Source organism: Artemia sp. Qi Xiang Cuo, chromosome 17 (genome assembly GCF_049724085.1).
Source record: "Artemia sp. Qi Xiang Cuo chromosome 17, ASM4972408v1, whole genome shotgun sequence".
Lineage (NCBI taxonomy): Eukaryota > Metazoa > Arthropoda > Branchiopoda > Anostraca > Artemiidae > Artemia > Artemia sp. Qi Xiang Cuo.
In genome coordinates this window covers 21568580-21593601 of record NC_142810.1, presented here as the reverse complement: position 1 = coordinate 21593601, position 25022 = coordinate 21568580, and the positions used below count along the sequence as shown (strand labels likewise).

At 37.2% G+C, this 25022-nt stretch overlaps 1 protein-coding gene across 1 annotated transcript in view; it reads left to right on the top strand.

Annotated features, from left to right (window-relative positions):
- Positions 1 to 7600: 7600 nt before the first annotated feature.
- The window catches only part of LOC148941996 (teneurin-a-like), a 172424-nt gene continuing 155002 nt past the window's right edge, over positions 7601 to 25022 (top strand). Inside the window, exon 1 of the mRNA XM_089103200.1 lies at positions 7601 to 7777. Within this exon, the coding sequence (XP_088959326.1) occupies positions 7601 to 7777 (177 nt within the window). The remainder of the gene's footprint in view (positions 7778 to 25022) is intronic.

Below are 25022 nucleotides of genomic sequence, written 5' to 3'. Positions count from 1 at the left end.
GACCCGGGGATGGCCATTGGGGGTCTGGGTGGGCTTTTGGGGCACAGGGAGGGCCTGTGGGTGCCTGGGGGACATTTGGGGACCGGTGGAGGGCCTTTGGGACTCCGTTGGTCCTTTGGGAGCCTGGGGGACCTTTGAGGACCAGGGGTGGGCCTTGGGGGCAGTTGGGGGCCGGTGGAGGGCCTGTGGGTGCCTGGGGGGCATTTGGGGACCGGTGGAGGGCCTTGGGGACCCCGTTGGTCCTTTGGGAGTCCGGGGGACCTTTGAGGACCAGGGGAGGGCCGTTGGGGCAGTTGGGGGCCGGTGGAGGGCCTTTGGGACCCCGTTGGTCCTTTGGGAGCTCGATGGGCCTTTGGGGGGCCCGGGGATGGCCTTTGGGGGTCTGGGTGGACCTTTGGGGGCGCCGGTGGAGGGCCTTTGGGAGCTTGGGGGGCCTTTGAGGACCGGGGGCTTCCTTCGGGGTTGGGGTAGGAGGATTGGAACCCTTTGGTGTTGGGTTAGAGGACCTCACAACACTGTTCAAATGAAACTTGTGTATTATAACGACCACAGAGTTTCACCTTTAAATTCTCTTCTAAAATCTCTTCAAAAAACTTCTTTTAAAATGTCTCTATCTGTTTCGCCGAAATAGTTCCATAACCTGTCTAAAACGGTTTCGCACAAATAATCACTAAACGTAAATTCAGCGTGTTCCTTTGTTATTGGCATCTCTGTGCTAACGCATTTCAAATTAATAGGAAACCTTTTCGCGCGCTAAAACAATTCATCGCTAAGATGTTTCTTGCCTAATTGTTTCCATGGCCATTGGTTATTAATATCCTTTGGAGTTCGACCAGTAGAACTGTTCCCGAGGCAAAGACATTAATGACTTGGATCTATTCCTGGCGCAGTACCTGTCAGACATTACTAAACTTTGCCCGGAAACAATTTGATTAATGACTGACAGCAAAGTGAGAAAAATACTGTTTTTCCATTCTCACTGACAAAAACCATGAAACATACATAAATTGCTGTTGACATCCATGAAAGTGAGAAAGTTCCTGTTTTTTCATTCTCACTGACAAAAACCATAAAACCATCCATAAATGTGACAAAATTACTGTTTTTCAAATTCTCACTGACAAATACAATACAAAATCCTGTTTTTTCAAATTCTCACTTAAAAATTCAATAAAAACATACAAAAATGTGACAAAATTACTTTTTTTCAAATTCTCACTGAAAAAATCCATAAAAAACATCAAATAAATCGACCGACACACATAATCATCCATGAATTATGTAAAAAAAGTTATAGGTGGCAGCAGGGGTGAATCGTGGGGTCAATAGGGTCACTTCTACTGGCATGTTTGATCCTAGGTCTCTAAAAAGGCTTGGTATATTCAGGTGTAACTTTAAGGAAATGTTAAGAGGGATGCCAAACACAATTAAAACACTTTATGTGCGTGCTGGTTGTCAAGCCCCAACCCCTTCCTGCTCTTTTTAAGTGCCCTCTCTGCCTAAATCTGATCAAAATTTTGAAATTGTCATTTTGTTCCAACCCTAAGAATCTCTAATAGCTATGTATCCACGGACGTCATACCCCCCTCCCCCGGTTTCGGGGCAAGGATTATAAGTTATGCAATTTGGCCATTGTTTACATGCAGAGTTTATCATTAGGAAAAGGTAAAATGTTTGATTCTTGGTGTATCAGAAAAGGCTAAGGGTATTAATGTGAATTATTGGAGAATGTTGAGAGGTATGTTCAACTAAATCAAAAGACACTTTGTGAATCCAGTTCACCACAAAGGAGGATCAGCAGTATTTTAAGAACGACTGAAGGTATTAAGTTGAAACTTTCAGGAGATGTTAAGGGGGATGTTGAAAGGTGGTTGGAGGGCTGCTAGACCACTCCAATGCCCCTTTTTAGCTACCCTCCCTATGATAGTAGTTATCCCATAATGATAACTACTATCATTATGGGAATGACATAATCCCCCACAGGTTTTTAAAAGGGCTGCCGAACGTAATAAAACATACTGCGTGCATGTTGGTTGTCATAAGTGTGTATCAGCAATGTCTAAGGAACGGGTAAGGATATTAGGTTGAAACATCCAAGGTATGGTAAGGGGGATGTTGAAACGTGATCGGAGGACAACCAGCACCTTTGCCTTTTTTGGATGCCCCTCCCCTCAACTCTGATCAACGTTTTTCAAAAGTGGTTTTGTTTAAAATAGTAAAAAAGTCTAGTGAATATGTTCCTAGGAATGCAATACTCCCTCAGCCCCCAGGGAGAGGATCTTATTATACAATTTGCTCATTTTTACATGTAAGATCTACCATTAGGAAAAAGGGTTAATGTTTCATTGTCGGTGTGTTCGAAAAGGCAAGGTGTATTAATGTGAAACTTTGGCAATGTTAAGAGGCATATTAAGCTAAATCAAAAGAAAAAAAATTTATCAAGTTTACCAAAAAATAGTATCTCATAATATCTCAGTAACGGCTGAGGATATTAAGTTTAAACTTTCAGGGCATGTAGATGGGGATGTTGGAAAGTGGTCGAGGGGCAACCAGTCCTATCCCATGCCCTTTTTAGCTGCCCCCCTCCCCGAAATATATTTGATCAAAATTTTTGAATGACTACTGTGTTCAAAATAGTCAAAAAGTTAAATAACTATGACTTCGGGATGATATACCCTCCCCCCCCCCTACAGCCCCTGGGGCAAGTGTAGTAAGTTATACGTTGCCGTTTTTTATATATAAGGTTAGTTATTTGGAAAGCGGCGCATGCTTCATCCTTAGTCTCCAAAATATCGAAGAATATCAAGGCAGAACTTTTGGAAAATGTTGAGGTGGATGTCAAACAAAATTCTAGCACACTATATGCAGGAGGGTTGTCAGAAGGCCACAGCATAAATATTTAAGGAACGGCTAAGGGCAATAAGGTGAAACTTTAAGGGATGTTGAGAAGGATGTTGAAAAAGGAGTGGAGGGCAACTAGCCCCTCCACTCTTACCCTCTTATATCCCTCCCTCAACACGGATAGAATTCTTAAATAGTCATCTTATTCAAAATACTCACAAGGTCTAATAGCTTTGTTTCTGGGCACCCTTGGGCGAGGAATGTAAATTATGCAATTTTTCTATTTCTTGCATGCAGGATTTATCGTTGGGAAAAGGGGAGAAGGGAGTTTGATCCTGGTACCCAAAAAGACTACTGGTATCAAGGTGACATTTTGGTTAATGTTCAAGGGCATCTTGAGCTAAATCAGAGGACCCTATCTACAGGCAAGATATTAAAAAGTGTATCTGCAATATCTTAGGAACGTATATTTGTATTAACCAGAAGCTATCAGGGCAACTACTGCTACTTGTACCACTACTGAGACTAGCTGCGACTGCGACTGCGACTACTTCTAACAGTGCCAACTTACAACTGTGACTGCGACCATGGGTGTACATAGCTTCTTGTCTAGAGGGGGGGAGGGCAGCCGATTCTGTGATGAAGGGTGGGGGGCTGAAGTTATATTTGCAGTTCACAAAACCTCACATTGCCAGCAAGTTCTATCATACCCATGTAATCTTTATTAATAAGTAGTCACCAAAAATCATAAATCATCAACAAGCTTCAGCATTAATCAATCTTCTTGGATTAGAGCTAAATCTTTCCAAGACATTATGGATAATTGCTCCTTGCTTGACTTTTATTCTGTGATTCCAGCTGTTTATTTCTAGGTTTTTCAACCATCTACCTTTTATCAACTGCCTTTTTAACCATCTACCTTTTTTCAACTGCTTTTTCAACCATATCTAGTGCGAATTTGAAGTTCTCGGGGGGGGGGCCAGCCACCCCCTCTCTCTTCCCTTCTGTACGCCCATGACTGCGACTGTTTGCAGCTGCTACTAAATCTACTTGTGACTACTTTCTGGGAATGTTAACAGGAATGCTGAACAAAATCAAAACACACTATGTGTGTGCTGATTGTCAAAAGGGTGCATCAGCTAAATCTCTGAAATGGTTAAGGGCATTAAATTGAAATTTTCAGGGAATGTTGAACAGTGCTTTGGGAGCAAAAGGCCTCATTGCCCTTTTTACACCCCCTTGATAACTGATCAAAGTTAGGAAATAGCCACTATGTTCAAATTGATCAGAATGTTTAATAACTATGCCTCTGGGAATGTCACGCCAGCCCCAGCCCTTGGAGAAAAGTTTGTAAATTATGCAAAATGCCCATTGCTTACATGCATGATTGATCATATGGGAAGATTGGGGTGTTTGATCCTGAGTGCGTCATAAAAGGCTATGTTATTAAGGTAAAATATCAGAGAATGCTTGGGGGGATGTTACTCTATATAAAAAAGAAGAAGAAAAATCACTATGTGCATTCACTTATCAAAAGGATATACTTGCAATGGAAAACCATTGTTACTGCTTCTGCGGCTGAAACTGCGACTATAACTACCTGGGACTATTTGCATGTGTGAATACGTGTGACTTCGACTACCGTTATTTATATACTAAGATTAAAGCTATAGAGGGTATATGCGAGAGTGTTAGTTACATTTAAAGAAATATGTAGCGACTTTTCTCCTTTTTTTTTTCTTTAGAGTATTTTAGATTTTAAAAGCTTTCAATCAAGGCCGTATCCAGGGGGGGGGGGTTACCCGGTTTGAACCCCCCCCCTCCCCGAAATTTTTGACCGACTCAAAAATAAGGCGAAAATTAGTAAAACCTAGGTAAAAATCAGTAAAATTAGTCGAAAATTCATCCTAAAAAGTTCTATTGAAATTTGCAGAAGTACCACAGCAGAAAATCACCAATAGGAAAATCCTTTTACAATAGTAAAACAACATTTTATTACAATTTGTATTTGCGATGCTTTAGAAGGGCAAACTTGGCAAAAATTGTCTGATCATTATTTAAGATGGGTGAATATTTGGTCATGACAAGGGGTTGTCCCTGGCGTTTTATAGTAGCTTTAACCTGAATTTATAAGGATATGTTCAATCAAATGAAAAACAGAAAATATAGTTCTAATTTCAAATAAGTATTATTTTTTACCTTAGTTCTGATGATCGCTAGGGTTAAAAAGGAGAAATCAACAGTTCCTCCGTTATTGACATAATTTTTGTAGTCAAACATAGATAATTTCGGAGACCAGTACTGATGACGGTCACTGTATATGTGACCGAAATATCAGGTATTTTTTGTGAATTTCTATACAATGTCTATTAAAAAGGATTTTATCCCTATTTTGAACTTTTATTCTGTAGTCAAACAATTAGTAGGGTCAATGGAGGACAAGGTTAAGGTAGGCATAGGTCCAAAACCCTAGCCCCGTCCAGATTTTGAAAGATATCTTTTTGGTAAGGAAGATAGATGAAACTCTCATTTTGAAATAAATCAAAATTAACTAATTAGATTTACTTTATAAAAACTTTGATAAAACTTCCCATAAAAAGAAGTTTTATAAGAAAAAGCAAAGAGCCATATTAAACAAAAGACCAGCAGAAATAAAATTCTGTGATAATTGAAACTCCAACTGAACAGAAATTACTTTCAAAGAATCAAATGAATCCCAAAACGATTATAAATTAAATTAACAAATTAAACAAACAAATTTAACAAATTAAATTAATCATAACAAACATAAACATAGCAGGTGCTGATATAGACTAATAAATAAAGCTTAAAACGAGTAAAAATTGAATTGAATATTCAAGTCAAAGTTAAAACAAACAAAAATTACTACAAACAGGAGTTTTGCTGCTGCCCCCTTCCCCATCCCCTAACCATAAAAGGTCTAAAGGCTATTGCAGTATTCGTACTTTGCTGAAAACAAAATGTATTGTAACATTTTTTCTGTATCTACAACATTAAAAATTAAAAGTAAAATGTAACGAAATAAAATCTTGAATTGCTGAGATTTCCAGACTTAATATCATTATACATTAAATTTTCAGTTTATTTTCATTAATTCTTTCCTGTTATCTTCGGCATTATAGTGATTTATTTTTTATTTGTCGTCGCAGTTTTGAAGAACTAAAGTACACTGTTCAAAATACATGCAGTTTTCAATAAACCAAAAATGCCATAATAGTCTTTAAGACTTTCTTGGCTAGAGGATGGGAAGATGGCAGTGGCCAAGTTCCTGTTTTTTGTAATTTTTGTTTGTTTTAGGTTTGTCTTGAATATTTGGTTTAACCTTTTCTCGTTATAAGATTTATTTATTCATCTTATTTATTTTAAATTATATTAGTTTTGAGTTCCATTCGTTTTTTAAATATAATCTCTGTGCGTTTTGAGTTTGAATTATCATAGGGCTCTATTTCTGCTGGTCTTGAGTTTAATATGGCTCTCTTTGTATCTTTGAACAATTTCTGTTTGTAGAAAGTTCTTTTTCTTAATTAATATATCAAACAAAATCATCTTCCTTCACACAGGAAATGGAAAGTCATCAATGAGTTAAAAACAAAACTCTTCTGAAGCATCACAATCATCTTAGTGAACAAACTGTAATTCCGTCTTTACAGGTCCGTCTATTATTAAAAAATCAAAATTTGCCAGTTGATCAAGGTTTTGATCAGTATACATTTTAGAGATTTTTTTACAGCGCCTGATGTTGGAGATCGGTCTGAGTATATCCCTACTCATCGAAAGTTAACCTTAGAGAAATCCAAATCGTCTTATCGCACCTATTCTTCTCATTCTAGTAGTGTTACTGCTGTGGCTGTTTCTGATAACGAGCATATTTTACTGCTCCAATATCCCGTCTGAATCCTTTGTTGTTAAACCTCAGTTTTGTGTCACAAGGAAAGACAAATCCTGTTGAAGCTTTTGGCTCATGAGTCTTACGATCACCTTCTTTGGGTTTGCCACTATTAACCATGTCTGATCCTACCTTGGCCAACGTAGGAGCTCCGTCTGGAGGTCAAGTGGCCTTCATTTAGGCGACACGATACCTACAAGGTCCGATAACCTCGTCGATGGCTCCATCTGGTAGCAACACACCAAGCACAGTACGGCATGAAACCAGCTTCCACTATAGCATGTTCAGGGCTTCCATTATCCCCGAATTTTCGGGGATTTTCCCTTAAATTGCTTGAGCCCAGGGGCGCCCAAGAATTAAATCCGGCCCTGTTGAGGCTTAGCATGTTTCGGGTCATACTAAATCAGCAAGCCGCTAAGCAAGAAAAATGGATATCAGGAAGAACTGGAAGACATCCTCAGACAGGAAAATCAGCGAAAGGAAGAGATCAAGCTGAGAAAATAAGAATTGGAATTGCAAAAGAGTTTTGTTTCTGCGTCATGGAATATACAAGTCCATAGATGAGAGAATCTGACAAAGTGGATAATTATTTTCTAACATTCGAGATGATTGGGACAAGTCATTTCGGGTTCCAAGACGCTTTTATCACGCCTAATGCACAAGAGGCAACTCATACGCTTAGTCAGAGTGCAGCCATGAACTCAGGAAATCTCAAGCAAATGATTTTAGCGAAGTTTCAGGTAAACGAGGATACTATTACACATACTGTTACACATGGAAACGCTACTGGTCAACACAAAGGACTTCATAGCGCTTGATCAGTTATACAACTTTACCAACAACGAATTTCAAATGATTTTTATGGTACAGAAAAAGCAAAAAAAAAGAAGAAAAACTGGAATCAGCGGCAAAGTAGCGGAAGATCATGTTTTATCAGAGAAGTCATTAGCCAAAGATGACAACGGTGAGAAGAAGCCAGTGCAATCTCCATCTGAAGATTTATCAAATGACAGAACCGAAGACAAGCTCGTGATCAAAGAAAAAACTTTTGTCAACTGAGTGATCATCGCATTGGCTGAAGAAGTCTGCTGTAAAAGGAACTAGCTGGGTTAGAGTTTCCGCACATGATAAGTTACCTTTACAAAAATCATATTCTTTATAAGAGCATAACCTTTATTCATTGCAAAGAGTGGGGGTGTCTACGGGTGGTATCCCCCTTCTAAATGTCATAGTTTCTTTTCAGTCGAAATTCACTTACATTTGGGAAAACTTTTGTCTTTATTTACTTTTTTTCAATATCATATCGTGGGCTCTCTCAAATGAGAGGGCCCCTGAATTTCCAATGATTATATCATAGCTTCCATTTAGTTATAACAGTTTCTCCCATGACAGTGATTATCCAAAAAAAACTATACCTTAAAATATCTCTCTAGGAGGGGTGTCTGTGTGTGTTAAAAATGTCAAAAATGAATGTTGAGACCATAATTATCGCGTCTTTCTTAGAAAAAATCTAGTTCAGTACGGATCATATCCAGGGGGTATCCTGTTTAAACTACCTCCCCTCTCAAATACTTTTAGACTCGTAAATTGATCGTAAAATTCAGGGAAAATAACTATTTCTTCTAAGAAACAAAACAATGAGACTGTTAGGTGAAGCCTGTGGGAGACAAGCCCCATCCTCTTTATTCTTTTGGTAGCCCTCTTCCCCTCCCTCCTGATCAAGACTCCTGGATACAGCCCTGAATTCAGCCTATTTGGTCATAGTTAGCTTTGTTCTAAAATGCAATTTTGACACCCTCTTCGACCAAAACTAACCCCTCCCCCTCTCAATAGAGGCTCATAACTCAGCAATACAGAAGGAAGTTACTGAAGTCTGAACTGAATCAACGGAGCAAAATAAAGCTTAAAAATATTAAATTAAAAAAAATAAGTTTTTTCAACTGAAAGTGTAAAGTATTTAACATCAATTCGAGAAGCATTTCCGGGTATCTCCTTTCTTAGTTAGTTGGGCATTTATGCGTCAACGATAGCGGTCCAGGGGGGAGCTCTTGGGACTAAAAGCTAGTCGTGGGAAAGGGGTCAGTCCCAGGGCTAGAGCTTCCGTTCCAGGAAAGTTACATGCTTCGCTCATTTCTAAAGGGAGTCCATCTCTCGCCTTCGTCGTAGTTAGTTGTTCTTGTGCTACCTTATTTTCTCTATGTGTATTCTCACGTTATTTAATAAAGACCATGTACCAACGTTTATCGTCTATCTTTGGAATTTACGTAAACCATTACATCTGCCAACATAGAAGGGCATAAACAAAGAACAATAAAAGAGGTTTACAGAGTGGTGGCAAGCGGTTAAGACTAGTGGAGCATATATCACTAGGGGAAAACCTCCAAGTGACATTTGAGTGACCGTTATAAGTACTTACGACATCTTACGCTAAATACTGGCAACATATTGAAGAGCTATTTGGCCCGCTACCAAAATTGCTTGTGATATTGAGCCGCAAATACTACAAAAGACTGATAAAAAGGCATCGAAATGTTACGAGGTATTGAACTTTTTTCTATTCAAAGCGCCTTCTTGAGACACACTTTCTTTTAAATGAACATTTTGAAATAGGCTGTTACACAATGCCCAATATGGATTTCCTCGCGATAGCTTCTACATACTAATTCAAATTTCTACAACTGAAAGTCTCCGGTTGATTTCTACCTTCACTTAGCCATTTTACGTTTGGTGGTTTATTTTACCTGATTTTATACAGTTGACGTGTGATCTACATTTGACAGTTTCCAACCAAAATTTAACATTTTGAATTCGATAATCGAAAATTAATTCTCATTTGTGACTACATTTGACGCTAGTGATTTAATTGAAACCAACTACAATTGGATCTGGAAAGGACTATCTTTCGTAAGTGATTTACCACGATTAAACAACCCAGTAAATTTTATTATACCCTTGCTGTTAGAAGTGAAGTTATTGCCCAAAATTTAGCGTCCGTAATTAAAGAACGGTGTTTAAAACAAATATTTAAATTTTTAGAATAACTGCTTTTCAAATTTTAATCTCAATATGTCAGTTTTTATTCCTATTCTCGATCCGGCGGAAACTGGATATAACAAAAAGGTTGCTTTTGATTTTGTAAAACAGTGGAGGAGAAATGGCATATTGCCACCTCTTTTATTTGACTCAAATGATCCTGATTTCGATCAAGATGAACTTTATGATTACCTTCAAAAGATCAAAACATGGGTCCCAACAAACCCTCCAACTCCCCTGAGCACCACCCCAATTAATCCTCCAATAGAACAGCCTCAACAGTCCCAAGTAATAGGATCGCTAATTGACCCCTTTTTTTTAGTAATAACGCCACTCACAAAGTCAGAAAGTGGAAAAATAATTAAGTTTGTTACAAAATTTGTTACAAAGTTACAAAAATTGAGTTTGTTGCAAAGTTACAAAAATTTCAGTTGTTGTTAAATTGGTCTGATTCAAAAGCTTTGCGTCATTTTTGGCCCATGGTTTGTTTCGCTCCTTTTTCGGGAATCTGGATCCCACGATTATAAATTTGTCAAGTTTAAAAGGTGGATTACTTGTAGTATATACCCCAGGCAAAATAATAGGCAACATGGTTGCAGAGTTTGTAGGCGTGGCTCAATTTAAGGAAAAGGGTATATCTATTCTATAGAAGGATGCAAAAATTAGGAAGGTTATTTAGGGTGTCCTTAGAAGCCAGGGATGATGGTGTAGTTCTTGGAAGATTTGCTATAAATTTATTCAAGGAGTGGATCAGACCGTCCTACAAACGTTTTTTGTTATAGAATTGTGCAGAATTTTTTTTTTTTTTTTTTTAGGTGATGCGTATAAGGTTGCAATACAATATGAACAGATAGAACAGATAGTGGGGAAAGGAGACACGTCTTCTTTTTCCGATGAATTTCTTTATGCGCTGACGAGGGTGAAATTTGGACTCAATGATAATGAGAAGGCACTGCGAGATGGCACTGATTCCTCGCAGGGCGGTTTGGCTACCCAGGAAAAGGGAGCTGGTTTTGATGTCCCGTGGGATGGTACTGATGCCTCTCGGGATGTTTTTTTTTTTTTGCACTGTGAGATGGTACTGAGTCCTCGCAGGGCGGTTTGGCTACCCAGGAAAAGGGAGCTAGTTTTCAGGTCCCGTGGGTTGGTACTGAGGCCTCACGGGTTGGGTTTTTTGTTGCACTGCGAGATGGTACTGATTCCTCGCAGGGCGGTTTGGCTACCCAGGAAAAGGGAGCTGGTTTTAAGGTCCCGTGGGATGGTACTGATGCCTCACGGGATGTTTTTTTTGTTGAACTGCGAGATGGTACTGATTCCTCGCAGGGCGGTTTGGCTACCCAGGAAAAGGGAGCTAGTTTTGAGGTCCCGTGGGATGGTACTGATGCCTCACGGGATGTTTTTTTTGTTGCACTGCGAGATGTTACTGATGCCTCGCAGGGCGGTTTGGCTACCCAGGGAGAGGGAGCTGGTTGTAATATCTCGCGAGATGAGGTTGATGCCTCACGGGATGGTTTTAATGCGTAGCGCTTATAGTTATGTAGAGATATTAACAGTAGTACTGCCATTTGTCGAACCACAAGCTAGTAGAGAAAAACCAAATAGGTCTAAACCGAGGCGTTCCGCAGCAATAAGACCCCGAGGATTTTATTGGGAATAATATCTTAACGTCATTGCAGCATGGTATGATTTTTAAAGTTTCTGCAATTTCTTTTATTTGTCGCTGGTATTTTCAGGATTAATTAGCCTTTCCCGGTCATTCCTTTTGCCCTAATTCAAAGTTTATACATAATCCCAACTTTCCTTGTCCTCATCAAATTCAGGGGTATGGGGAACAAGTCTATTTTAAAATATACAAAGAAAAATTAAGTGTTACAATATCCAGTTTCCGACTACTGTTGTTAGTGTGGTTCGTTTATATTATGTAAGTTTTTACTTTTGCAAGTATTGTGTAGTGTTTGTATTATGTAATTGTTTACTAGTTCATGCTGTAGAATGTTAGTAGGTGAGAACTGAAGAATTTTAGAAGGGAATGTTTTGAATTCAATTAAAGTTTGGGGGTTTAATGAGAAGGGGATAAGCCAAATTTGGGAAATTTAACTTAAAACAGGGGGGAGAATCTGTAAAGTATTTAACATCAATTCGGGAAGCATTTCTGGGTATCTCCTTTCTTAGTTAGTTGGGCATTTATGCGTCAACGATAGCGGTCCAGGGGGGAGCTCTTGGGACTAAAAGCTAGTCGTGGGAAAGGGGTCGTTCCCAGGGCTAGAACTTCCGTTCCAGGAAAGTTACATTCTTCGCTCATTTCTAAAGGCAGTCCATCTCTCGCCTTCGTCGTAGCTAGTTGTTCTTGTGCTACCTTATTTTCTCTATGTGTATTCTCACGTTATTTAATAAAGACCATGTACCAACGTTTATCGTCTATCTTTGGAATTTACGTAAACCATTACATCTGCCAACATAGAAGGGCATAAACAAAGAACTAAAGAGAGGTTTACAAAAGTAAGGAGCAATAATAAAACTTAAAACGAACAAAGATTTTTACGTATAGGAAAGTGTTTGCCTCCTCCTCAACACATCGCTCTTTACGCTAAAGTGTTTTTTAGTACTTTTCAAAAAGCTTCCTATTGTTCTAATTAAACAACCCTTTTGCTTCAGGAGTCGTTCTTAAGGAATTGGGACAAAATTCTAACTTTAGTGTAAAGAATGAGGTATTGAGGAGGGGGCTATCCCCTTCATACAAGTAATAATTTCTGTTTGATTTGAGTTTTAATGTTGCTCCTCACTTTCAGTTGAAAAAACTTGTTTCTTTAAATGTAATTTCTGATCGTTTTCTAGTAATGCCAGGAAATATGGCCCCACCTCCACGAAGAAGTTTCTCTCTGCAGGGATATAACCTTTAGACAATTCAATCCCGGGGAAAATTTACCCCGGATAATTACCCTTAACAACTCCACGCGTAAAATGGAGACTGAAAAGAGAAAGCAAGACATATGAAAAGAATTCTGTACAGGAATTCTGGCAATTTCCCTCAGTATATAATTAATTTTCCCTGGCAAGTTCACCCCCTGGAAACTTCCCTCCCCATAGAAAATTCTTTCGTGGAAAAACCCCCCAGCAAAAAATTCGTCCCCCTCCACCCAAAAATTTATACATACTTCACAATAACAAATGCTATGTGTAAAAAATGGGCACAGTCTATGACTTAAAGACCTTTCCCCTGGAGCTGAGGGGGGGAGGACATGTAATATCCAAAGGCATCGTTATTGGGTCTTTCAATTATGATGAGCAAAATGACTATCTCAAAATTTTGGTCGGACGACTTTGGGAAAAAAGGGGCGGGGAAAAAGGCCGGGTTGCCTTCCAATCTTTTTTGGTCCCTTAAAAAGTGCACTAGAATTTTCAATTTATGTTAGAACGAGTCCCCTCACGATATTCTAGGACCATTGTGATCACCCCTGGAAAAACAAAGAAACAAAAAAGACACAAATAAGCACACATCTGTGATCCTTCTCATGGCAAGAAAAAAAAAAAAAATTCCACATTTTTGCAGCTAGGAACTTGAAAACAGTAAAGTAGGGTTTTCTGACACGCTGAATCTGATGGTGTGATTTTCATTAAGATTTTTATACTTTTAGGGAGTATTTCCTCCTTTCTTCGAAAATCAGGCAAATTTTCTCAGGGTCATAGCCTTTAATTGGTCATAGCCTCTAAACTTAGCTAGAACTTCTAATTTGCGTTTGATTAAGTGGAGGAGGGGGTGTAAGGAGACATCAAATTTATTTTTGGAGCAAAAGGGCAAGTTTTTTCTCTGATTCTAAAAAACAGCATACAAAATGATTTTTCTCATTATCGTTGTTGTCGTCCGATAGTCTCTTCAGCCAGTTAAGAAAAAATTAAGCAAGAAAAAACGGGTTTTAATTTTAATAGAGCACTGAAACAATAAATAACAACAAATAAACACTTAATTAAAATATACTCCGAATATTTGGGCCCCACGTCCGGGAGCCTTTCTCAACGGAAAAAAACAATAAAATATTCTTTAAAAAAATAGCACACATAGAAATACAACAACTAAACACACGAAGAGAGAGAGAGAGAAAAAATATAAATAAATAAGTAGGAAACAAACTCACATATTAAACAAAACTTCCAGCACTGGGGTATTTAACGCAATAAACAAAAGCGAATGTCTATATTGATATCATGCGTCACTCTCCTCTTACAATCAATGTATAAATGGAAATCTAACAAAAAGTGAAAAATATATTTACTTGAACAAACAATAAAGGTCACCTAACCCCCGGCCCATGAGCCCTAATTAAATTTCACAGATTAATCAACCAATTTATGAATTATAAACTGAATCTAAGAAATTAGCTAGTTAAGAAATAATTTGCTTAAACCGAGATACTCTGTGAAAATACTTGTATTTACTTGTTTGACGTGGTTCTTTTCTTAAACAGTTTGCACCATCGAATTAGGAGTTTGAACCTCATGTAAATATTGTGTCAACATAAGACACCGGAGATTGTTAGTTCAGATGCTTCCATCACGACTACACTAATGGGATTTGCCCTCCGGAGGGATTACGGTCGGTGCTCAGCCGACCGTATACCAAAGCACTGGCGTTCTTTCTTGTTCCGTGATCCATGACATGAAAAACGGGAGTACAAGGGAATTTATAAGCCGTGTGTCCAAAGTTGGTGCCTGGAATCAATTATCGGAAATTATCCTGTTTTGACGGCTCATTTTAATAAACACTGAAAGAAAGGCAATCATTTACTCTGGTATTAACCCTGATAAGTTAAAAGGGCTTACCTCAAGCCTTTTTAAGGGCTGTTTTAAAGCTTTTCCGAGTCAGGCTAAAATGATACACCTTTAAAAGACACCAGAAAGCTCAAAATCCTACCCAGAAATGAATTATGTTGCTTATTTTTATATATAAAAAACGCTTAGAGCACCTTAATTTAAAGTCCTCCTGTAAAATCTCTTTGCTTGGAGATGAGGCTTTCTGCATTATTGAGGTGACTTTGAGTATTTGAGGGTATCACTTTAAAAAAAATGCTAGTTAATAATTTTTTACTAATAATAGAAATTTCTTATTCTGTGTATTAACAAAGAGTATTTGTATTTGGCTTATATTTTGTATCATCTACGGTTTTACTCATTGGGACAAAAATATCAGTTTCTTACTTACTTCTATTTTTCATCTAATTCCTCTCTTTTATTTTTGTCGCTTTGTCCCCCCCCCCCAAAAAAAAGAAAATAATCGCATTAAGGATAGGATTTTAGCATTTAGCTCTTCGGCATAAAAGCAGCAAGCCAATAAACATCCAAATGTGACGGTAAAGGGTGAATTTTTTTGCGGAAAATCTCTGAAGTATCTAGAAATCATTGTTGCAGCGATGGCTGCAACCTAGTAAAGAACGAACCACGGCCCATAATAATCGAAAATTCAAGAACGTGCTTTAAAACGCTACGTAGTTAAAAAAAAATATTGCCAGTTATAGCTGATTCAGGAGTGGAACTGTTGTTCTGATTAGTCTTAATAGTAAAAGTTTGTGGCAAAAACAAATTTATGGAAATTTCTAAAACAGAAGAATAAGAGCTCATTTAGATAAGAATTCAAAGATCTAGTTGACGTTTTTAGTTACAAAAGCAATCACGGAAAAACATCGGGTTCAGATTTATCGATTTCAGGCAGTTGTCCCACAAAAGAGCAACCTCGGCCAGAACAGGGACAAAAATCATCGAGCAAAAATTCAAAGAACTTTTGTAAGGAATCTTATATCCCAGTAAAAGAGGCAAGGCTGACATACGATATAATTCCATCCCTAAAAATACATGTAGTCTGTAAGAAAAAAAAAACAGTTATTATATGACCCAATAAAATTATGTTTTAGAGCATCGCAAAGTTACGGAGCAGCTATTTGGGTGGAGGTGGTGGATTCTTTTTATTAGAAGGGGGAGGGGGATGGCCTCAAAAAAGCCTTTTGATGACAAACTTTTCAGATGAGTTCGGATGAATGTTGGGAGACTTTTGCGATATGAATGTGGGAGGAAGGGGCGAAAGCTGTCCATCTGTTGTGGAATTATAATTTATTTACGAAAATGTATTTCATTTTCAAGAAAAAATACACTATGGGAGCAAGTTTTTTTTAAAGAATTTTATGCAAAAGTTAAACTTTGTTGTAAAGAGTGGGGTTTGAGGGGACATTAGTTTCCCTCAGATTTATAGGTTCGAATAATTTCTGAAACCACACACGCTAGGTATGACAAAATATTGGACAACGAAGAACAACAAGGTAAAACAAAGGCAATGATACAATTTTTTAGCCATTCAACTCTGATCAACTGTCCTCAGTGCTGGAAGAAGATTAAAAAGTAAAGATTTTGTAAAGAATAACAGGAAAATATCTTTAAAATATTTCTCGAATGCGTCTGAAGAAAATATCCTCAATTTAATTCAATTAATGGACAGATTTGAGTAAAAATTTGATTCTGTTTTCGAAATTGAGGATTTTGCTGGAAAACTCTACCATTAAGTAGATTTTCTGTCAAAATTCGCTAATTTTGGCTAATTAGGTCGTTCAGGATACCCTTGCATATGGTATTAGAAATGAACAGAAATTAAAGTTAAAAATAGTTTTTTTTTAAAGAAAGTATTAAGTAATGAGTTACATTAAAGTTTAAAGCATGCATAAATTAAACTGTATATTAGGTGAACTGCCATGTCTCCTAAACCCCTACTCTTTACGATAAAGTTTCATTTCTTTCCTCAATCCTTCAAGAACGATCGATGTAGCAAAAGAGCAATGGGAATAGAAAGAAACCCATTTTCCACAATGAATCAAGAATGGAAGGGCTTATTAATATGCATTTGCTTTAAACAATAAAATTTAAATACTAATTACCAGTCATAATTATTAACCAGGTTTTTCCCACTCATGTTTTCAGTAAAATGCTATAGGACGTTGACATGGAGAGTGGTAGGAGGGGTGCACAGAGGTGGTAGCAGCCTCCTCACATAAGGGAAACTTCTGTTCGTTTTAAGTTTTAAGGTTGCTTTTACTTTGGTTAGAAAAAATATATTCTTTTCAATTTAATCAAAAACTAAAACTGTCATCTTAGTGTTTCTCACATACCTTTAAGTCAATGAAACTCGTTTTCGATTTCTTGTGTTGTTTGGTTTATTCTACTTTTTCTATCCTTTTCTCATTTTGTTTGCTTTTGTAATAAGAAAATGAAAAAAACAAACGCTTCTGTTCATTCGTAAGATAGACATATAATGGATGATCTTATCTGTTTAACATATTTGAAAAGATATGGATTACTTCAGTTAAGATTACATTTGGTAAGGTGTGATGGGAAAACGGAAATGCTAAGGAACAAATGTGAACTAGGCCTATATATTTTTTTTTTTTTGCTAGATTCGGTTTGTTGCTTGAACAAAGGTCAAAGAATGATACAAGAGGTAAATAAATCCTTCCATAGCAATTAAAGACAAATTTTCATTTTTTTTTTTTTTTTATTGCTCCATTCCTTTTTCCAAGCGAGCTGTGGCTTCTCTGTAAGGTCCATCCCTTTTTCGACGTCTCTGAGATCCACTATCCAAAGAAAGGTATACACTTCCAGGGCTAGGCTATGTACTAATAAAAATGTAATACATATTTCTTAAACGGGACATCTTTCATAATAACAGTGAAACAGCAAACTAAAGCAAACCCGAAACCACGAGAAACCCTGATTGTGCTTTTATGTTAAATATTTGTATTACTACTACTACTACTAAAAACTTATCGCAGCACTAAGCCACCTGAGGCCAACACGGTTACGCACGCTCCTCCTCCATCCCAATCTATTCTAAGCTCCCCTCTTTACACCCTCCTAGGCAGTTTCCATTTCCCATAAATCTTTCTTTACAACCTCCTTCTACCCCAACCATGGACTACCCATTTTCCGTTTAGCCCTAGACGGTTGGCCGATAAGGACGATATTTGACAATCTGTCATCCTTCATCCGCAGAACATGCCCTAGCCATCTCAACCTTTCTCTCATTATTGTCCTAGAAAGCGGGATTGAACCACACTTTTCGTACAGCCGACTGTTTGAAATAAGGTCAGTCAATCGAGTACCCAAAATAATCCGTAGGCAATATCTCTGGAAAGCATCTAGCAAACAGCGTTGCCAACTGGACATATTTAATGTCCAATGGACATATTCCTGTGTGCCGGGACACAATGACATAATAGGGCAAAAAAGGGACTTATTTAGAAATTTTGGACATAAAAGGGACATATTTTGCAAATTTATGACATAAAATAGAATATTTCCCCGCTGGATACATGTTTTTGTAAAAAAAAAGTAATTTTTCACGAAATCAGTAATAAAACTATACTTGGCTAGCACTAAATTTACTTAACTACTTATTTTCTACTAATTTTTACAAACGTTATTTTTTTTTACAAACGTTATTATTTTTTGGAGCTGCTTACTCTATCCCACAGACAAATATCTGCAAATACTCTTGAAATTCTTTAAGAGTTTGTATTCTTTGGCAAGCAGTCACCTTTTTTGTTAACAATGGCTTCCGACTTCCAGTAGTCAGGCAAAGTATTTATCTGTTTATCAAGTATTATTAACTGAAAATGAAAAGTTAGCAAAAGGAAAAATTAGATTCTTGATGATCTGTAATCAATTTTGATATCAATAGATGTACCAAAAAATTAGCTTATTGGGCTGATTCTAAATATATAGTATTTTTTAAGTTTTGTGTTACACATTAGTGGGCCTGACCAAAATTTGCCGAATTTTCGAAAAAGGTCAAAGAATTTTAATGGAAATCACGCCATCAGATTCAGCGCATCAGAGAACCCCACTGTAGAGGTTCCAAGCTGATATCTATAAAAATAAAATTTTGTAGTGTTTGCCAGAAGAAGCATCACCGAGTCATGTTTATTTGTGGTTATTGCTTTTTCCAGGGGCGATCCTATCAAGCCAGTGGCACTAGAATTTTGCAAGAGGACTTGTTCAAGGGAAAATTAAAAAGTCTATTGTCTTTTTTAAGTGACCAAAAAACTGGAGGAAAACTAGCCTCCGTCCCACGCCCTTTTTTGCTGAAAGTTGTCTGATCAAAATTTTGAGATAACATATCAGTAGATATGTCTGGAGATGACATGACCCCTCAATACCACTAGAGGAAGGGCCGCAAGTTATAAAATTTGCCCATTGTTTACATATAGTATGTGTCATAGAGAAGTTTACCAACATTTTCCAAGGGAGGAAGGAGATCTTCTGGGGATGGATTTTCTATGGGGAGAATTTCCCATTGGGATGGAAGTTTCTGGGGGTGAACTTTTCAGGGGAAATTTTATATTGGGAGAATTCACCAGAATTTGTATAAAGAATGTGTGTTATTTGTCTTTTTTCTCGTTGTTGATCTCATTGTACATGTCAAGACAGTTTGAGGGATATCTCAGGGGGAAGTTTTCAGCGGAGTTTGAATTCTTTTGGGATCTTTTTTTTTAGATAATTTTGCTTATGATTTTTTTTTTTGGGGGGGGGGATTTTCCATGGGAGAAATTTCCATGGGGGAATTATCACCAGGAGGAATTATCCATGGGAAATTTCTGGGGGATAAAATTTCCAGGTTGTTTTTTTTTTCCAAACATAGATATTCCTCAATGATCTTAAACAGGATCAGAAACTAAATGAATGCAAGTCTTTCTTCAAATAAAAGTAAGGTAAGGAGTATTTTTCAGGCAGAATCGTAAGCAAAAAAATTTCTGGGAAGGATTGGCAGCAGGGATGAAATTGTCCAGGAGTAATTTTCCAGCGGTAAAATTTTACATGGGAGGAACTTTATAGAGGGGTATTTTTTGTGGGGAAATTTTCCACAGAGGGGGTAGATTTCTTAGGATTATCTGAGAAACGATCATAAATAAATACAAAAACTTGTTTTTTCCACTGAAAGTAAGGAGTGACATTAGAACTTAAAACGTAGAGAAATTATTCTGTATATGACGGGGCCTCTCTACGCTAATATTCGACCTTTAGTCTATTTTTTTTAAGAACGATTCTTGAAACACAAGGACCGTGTAATTGAATCAAAACTTTTTTTTAAAAGTTCTTGAAAAGATTTTAGCGTGAAGAGACGGGTACCGAGGAAAAGGCAGCTACCCTAATATATGGAATCATTTTTGATAGTCTTAAGTTTTAATGTTGATCCTTGCTTTAAGTAGAAAAAACTTGTTTTTTTTATTTAATGAATGAAAGAGACATAAAGTTACAATTTATTTTTTACTTCTGACCATGGCACATCGTGTAGAAAGGGTTTTCGTTGGAATTCTGAAAGCCGCTGGATTGGAAACTGAAAGTTCTAATAAGGATCACAAGTGATTGGAAGGTGAAAAGCCCCCCTCCCCAAATATGTCCAATCAAAATTTTGAGATTGTCATTATGTTCAGCATATATTAAAAGTTCCAGTAATTATATTTTTGTGGATGAAAAAAAAAAATCCTTTAGAGCAAGGGTTAAGAGTTATACTACTTCCCCATAATTAACACATAAGATTTATATAGAAGGGTTGGTTTTACAAACTTTGGAGGGGACTCACTGTATTGTAAATCAGATGTTCCAGTGCTAGTTTTAAGAGTCAGAGGCAAACCAGCCCCCCCCCCTCCACCCCCGCCGTCTTTTACCTAGTTGCATCAAGCAGAAATTTTGAGATAGTAACTTTGTTAAAAAAAAATGGTAAAAAAAATATGACAATGCCCTCAGCGTTTACACAACGCCTAAGAGCCCTGGGACAGGGGTTGTAAGTTATGCCCCAGAGGCATATAAGGTTTTATGGAATGGGTAGTTGTATAAACTTCAGATGGGGCTCGCTCGTTTGACTGAAGTTTAGTGCCCTTTATAGGAGTCAAAAGGAATATTAGGGCACCCCCCCCCAGCACTCATAAGTTCCGAAAACCAGCATCCAATCAGAATTTATTGACATGTCTTTTGTTCAGCATTGTCCAAAGGCCCAGTAATTATGCCTTTGGGGATGGCACTCCCCTAATTAAGGGGCAACCCTGCTTACCCAGTGCTCCGTAGCGTTGCTCGACTCTTGGGTTGTGCCTCATGGCCTAGAAAAGAAACAGTTTGACTGGCGATAAACTAACAAAAGAAGTCAAAATGCCAACCCTCAAGCCGACCATACCTATCAAGCAGAGCTCTCATAGAAAGATGAGCTTTAAGCTCTCACAGTTAATTTTTTGCTGTTTACATGATTTTATGACTTTTGTGCTTTCACACTAGTTCATTTTGTATGGATGTACCAAATGAATCTTTTTCGTTTTCATTATATTCGTTGTTAACTGACCACTTTGAAGGAGGTTCACAAGTCGTAAAAAAACTAGTTTCTGATATTTCAAGATGGACATATTATAGACAAAACATGGACATAATTTGTCTGAAAAGGACACATTTTTGGATGCTCATGGAACATATTCATCGACCAAAAAGTTGGCAACCCTGCTAGCAAATCTTCATTCACTTTGCGGAGCGCCCATGCTTCAGAACCATACTTGACCACTGTCATCACTGTAGCTTCCAATATTCCAATCTTGGTTTGCAGACTTATCTTCCTCTTCTTCACAACTTTTTTCAACTGTGAAAAAACACCCTGTGCTTTGGCTATTCTACTTTTAACATCTTCAAGGCACCCACCGTCTTTACAAATAATACTATCAAGGTAAGTGAAGCTATCCATTTGTTTGATCTTGTCGTTACCCAATGTCACCTTTTCATGTTCACTTATTCCTAGTCTTAACGACTTAGTCTTCCTAACATTTATTTTCAAACCTTTTCTAGCACCCTAAATTCGCAAAACCTCAGTTCATTCATTTTGCTCACAATTTTATCTAAAATCCTTATATCATCCGCATAATCTAAGTCCAGGAATGGTTTTCTTCCCCATTTGGCTCTGTGTTACACGGGCATTAAAACATGATATATGAGTAGAATGCTTCGTCTGGATTTGCTCATTCCCCTAGGAATTCCTATTCCATTTGCTCACGCCCCTAGGAATCTCCATGTTATTTGCTTGCCTTACGTTCCTTGGCGCCTTTCCAGAGCATGTACTTATGGATTTGCTTGCCTTATGTTCCTTGGTGTCTTTCCAGAGCATGTACTTATGGATTTGGGTGGATTATGTTCCCTCCCATGCTATTCTAGGAGCTTATGTTCCTTCCTATGCTATCACAAGGGCTTATGTTCCCTCCCACGCTATTTTAAGGGCTTATGTTCCCTTCCATGCTATTCTATGTTCCCTCCCATGTTATTCTAAGGGCTTATGTTCCCTCCCATGCTATTCTAGGAGCTTATGTTCCTTCCTATGCTATTACAAGGGCTTATGTTCCCTCCCATGCTATTTTAAGGGCTTATGTTCCCTTCCATGCTATTCTATGTTCCCTCCCATGTTATTTGCTTGGGGTTTATGTTCCCTTCCATGCTATTCTATGTCCCTTCTATTGTTATTCAATGGGACCTCTACACGTGATTAAACACGTCATGAAACTATGTGCTATTTGCTTATGTCCCGTTGGTACCATTTCAAACGAGTGGGGATTCCCCTCCTGTTCCTAAACATTGCAAAAAAGATAACAGTATGAACGGGGGATTCCCCGCACAAAATTGTTTCAACTCCAATTTTTTTTTCAACCAGAGTGTTTTTTTTCAAGCTGACACCTGTTTTTTAGGCAGCCAATCAGAGAACTGCTTACATATGATTTTCCCTTTGCATAACAATTCGTCATTGAAATTTCGTATAAAATGTTCATGCACTTCAATTTAGGATTCGTCAATTGTCAATGTGAGTACAGCTTATTAAATTTTTAAATTTATTTCCAGATAAAAAGCATTTACCAGTAAATTCAAATTTCAGGGGGACTTAGCCCCCCTCCCCCCAACCCCAACAATAACACACCCATACAATAGTATATTCGATAGAACACGCTAAGTAGGTTTTTTTCTATTATGTAAAACAAAAACTCTCTCATCCACTGTTGTGTTACGACCATAATTCCTTACTTTTAGCTATTTCGTTCATAAAAAATGCCCCTTTTTCCCAATTATCAGAAAATCTTTTTTCCAGTCTAAAACCAAATGTGTTTATAATTACGGAGAGTCCCTTTTGAAGTCAGAGTTTAAACGTGTCTTATCTGAGTTATGAAAACAAAAGGTTGATAATTAAGACAAGGATTTGTGTAATTCTAAACGCTTTGCCCATTCAAAAAAGAAAGGATTTCTATTAAATAAATAATTCTTATGCATTTTAAAATAGCTTATTTCGTTCCAAAGCTTGGCTTTTTCATAACCAAAGGTTCACATTTGACCCAGCGACATTTATTTTCTTTACTTTTCTTACAATAAACTAGAGTTTACGGTCAAAAACCCTAATTAGCTCAGATTTTGTAGGAATAGTTTTATTTTTCGATCCAAAAATAGACTAAAGTTTCAGATTTGAACCAGAGAATTGTATTCACCATAATTTTCTTACATCTTTGGAAATCATTAACGATAACAAACATGTTATCCGACCAGATAAGTTTTTGAAAAGCACATTCAGCATGGCGTACGCTATTTTTTTTTATCATAAACCCTTTAGAGACCAATTTGATCAGCTTGGAGAAAGTTCAAATAGAATCGTTAGTGATATTGATATTAGTGCGTAAACTACAAACTGACAAAAAAATATCCAGAACTTTTTTTTCTTATAGCCTTGACTTTATAGCCTAGCTTTTGACTGGCAACACTAAAGTTAATTAATCCTAAATCTTTTGGAAACAGCCTCTATTTTCTGTCCGTTTTTAAGTTTTGACGTTGCTCCTTACTTTCAGTTGAAGAAACTTTTTTTTTATAATTTAATTTCTGATCGCGGGGGGCTGGGGCACGGTTGAAGTTGTTTTCATGTAAAAATACCCTCCACCTCTTGTATGGAAAATTCCCCCCTCAAGACAATCCCCTTCCTGTCGACTTTTGGAAGGTGTTTCTTCATTTTTCGATAGTCAGACAATTTTCTCAAACCCATAGTTTTTTACTGACAGCATTAAAGTTAATGAATCCTAAATCTTTTGGAAACAGCCTCTATTTTCTGTCCGTTTTTAAGTTTTGATGTTGCTCCTTACTTTCAGTTGAAGAAACTTTTTTTATAATTTAATTTCTGATCGCGGGGGGCTGGGCACGGTTGAAGTTGTTTTCACGTAAAAATACCCTCCACCTCTTCCATGGAAAACTCCCCCCTCAAGACAATCCCATTCCTGAGGTAAAAGTTTGAATCAAACACTTTTAGAATATCGAATGTCCTTACTGAAAAACTACTGTATTAAAAAAAAATTAATTAAATTTATCATACGCCCTAAATTATTTCATCAGATACGCAGGCACTCATAAATGATCCTTTTGAAATTCTGCTAACAACATCGATGCTCAAGGTAAAAGTTTTAATCAGACACTTTTAGGATATCGAGTGTCCTGACTAAAAAACTACTGCATTAAAAAAAAAATTAAATTTATTATACGACCTAAATTATTTCACTAGTTTTATTTTGCATGATATTTCTAAAGCCAATTAAGATGAAGAAATGTCTTCAAAGTCAAGGCTATAAGAAAAAAAGTTCTGGATATTTTTTTGTCAGTTTGTAGTTTACGCACTAATATCAATATCACTAACGATTCTATTTGAACTTTCTCCAAGTTGATCAAATTGGTCTCTAAAGGGTTCATGATAAAAAAAAAAATAGCGCACGCCATGCTGAATGTGCTTTTCAAAAACTCATCTGGTCGATAACATGTTTGTTATCGTTAATGATTTCCAAAGATGTAAGAAAATTATGTAGAATACAATCCTCTGGTTCAAATCTGAAACTTTAGTCTATTTTCGGATCGAAAAATAAAACTATTCCTATAAAATCTGAGCTAATAAGGGGTTTTGACCGCAAACTGTAGTTTCTTGTAAGAAAATTATAGAAAATACATTTCGCTGGGTCAAATTTGAACCTTTGGTTATGAAAAAGCCAAGCTTTGGAACGAAATAAGCTATTTTAAAATGTATAAGAATTATTTATTTAACAGAAATCCTAGCTTTTTTGAATGGCCAAAGCTTTTAGAATTACACAAATCCTTGTCTTAATCATCAACCTTTTGTTTTCATAACTCATATAAGACACGTTTAAACTCTGACTTCAAAAGGGACTCT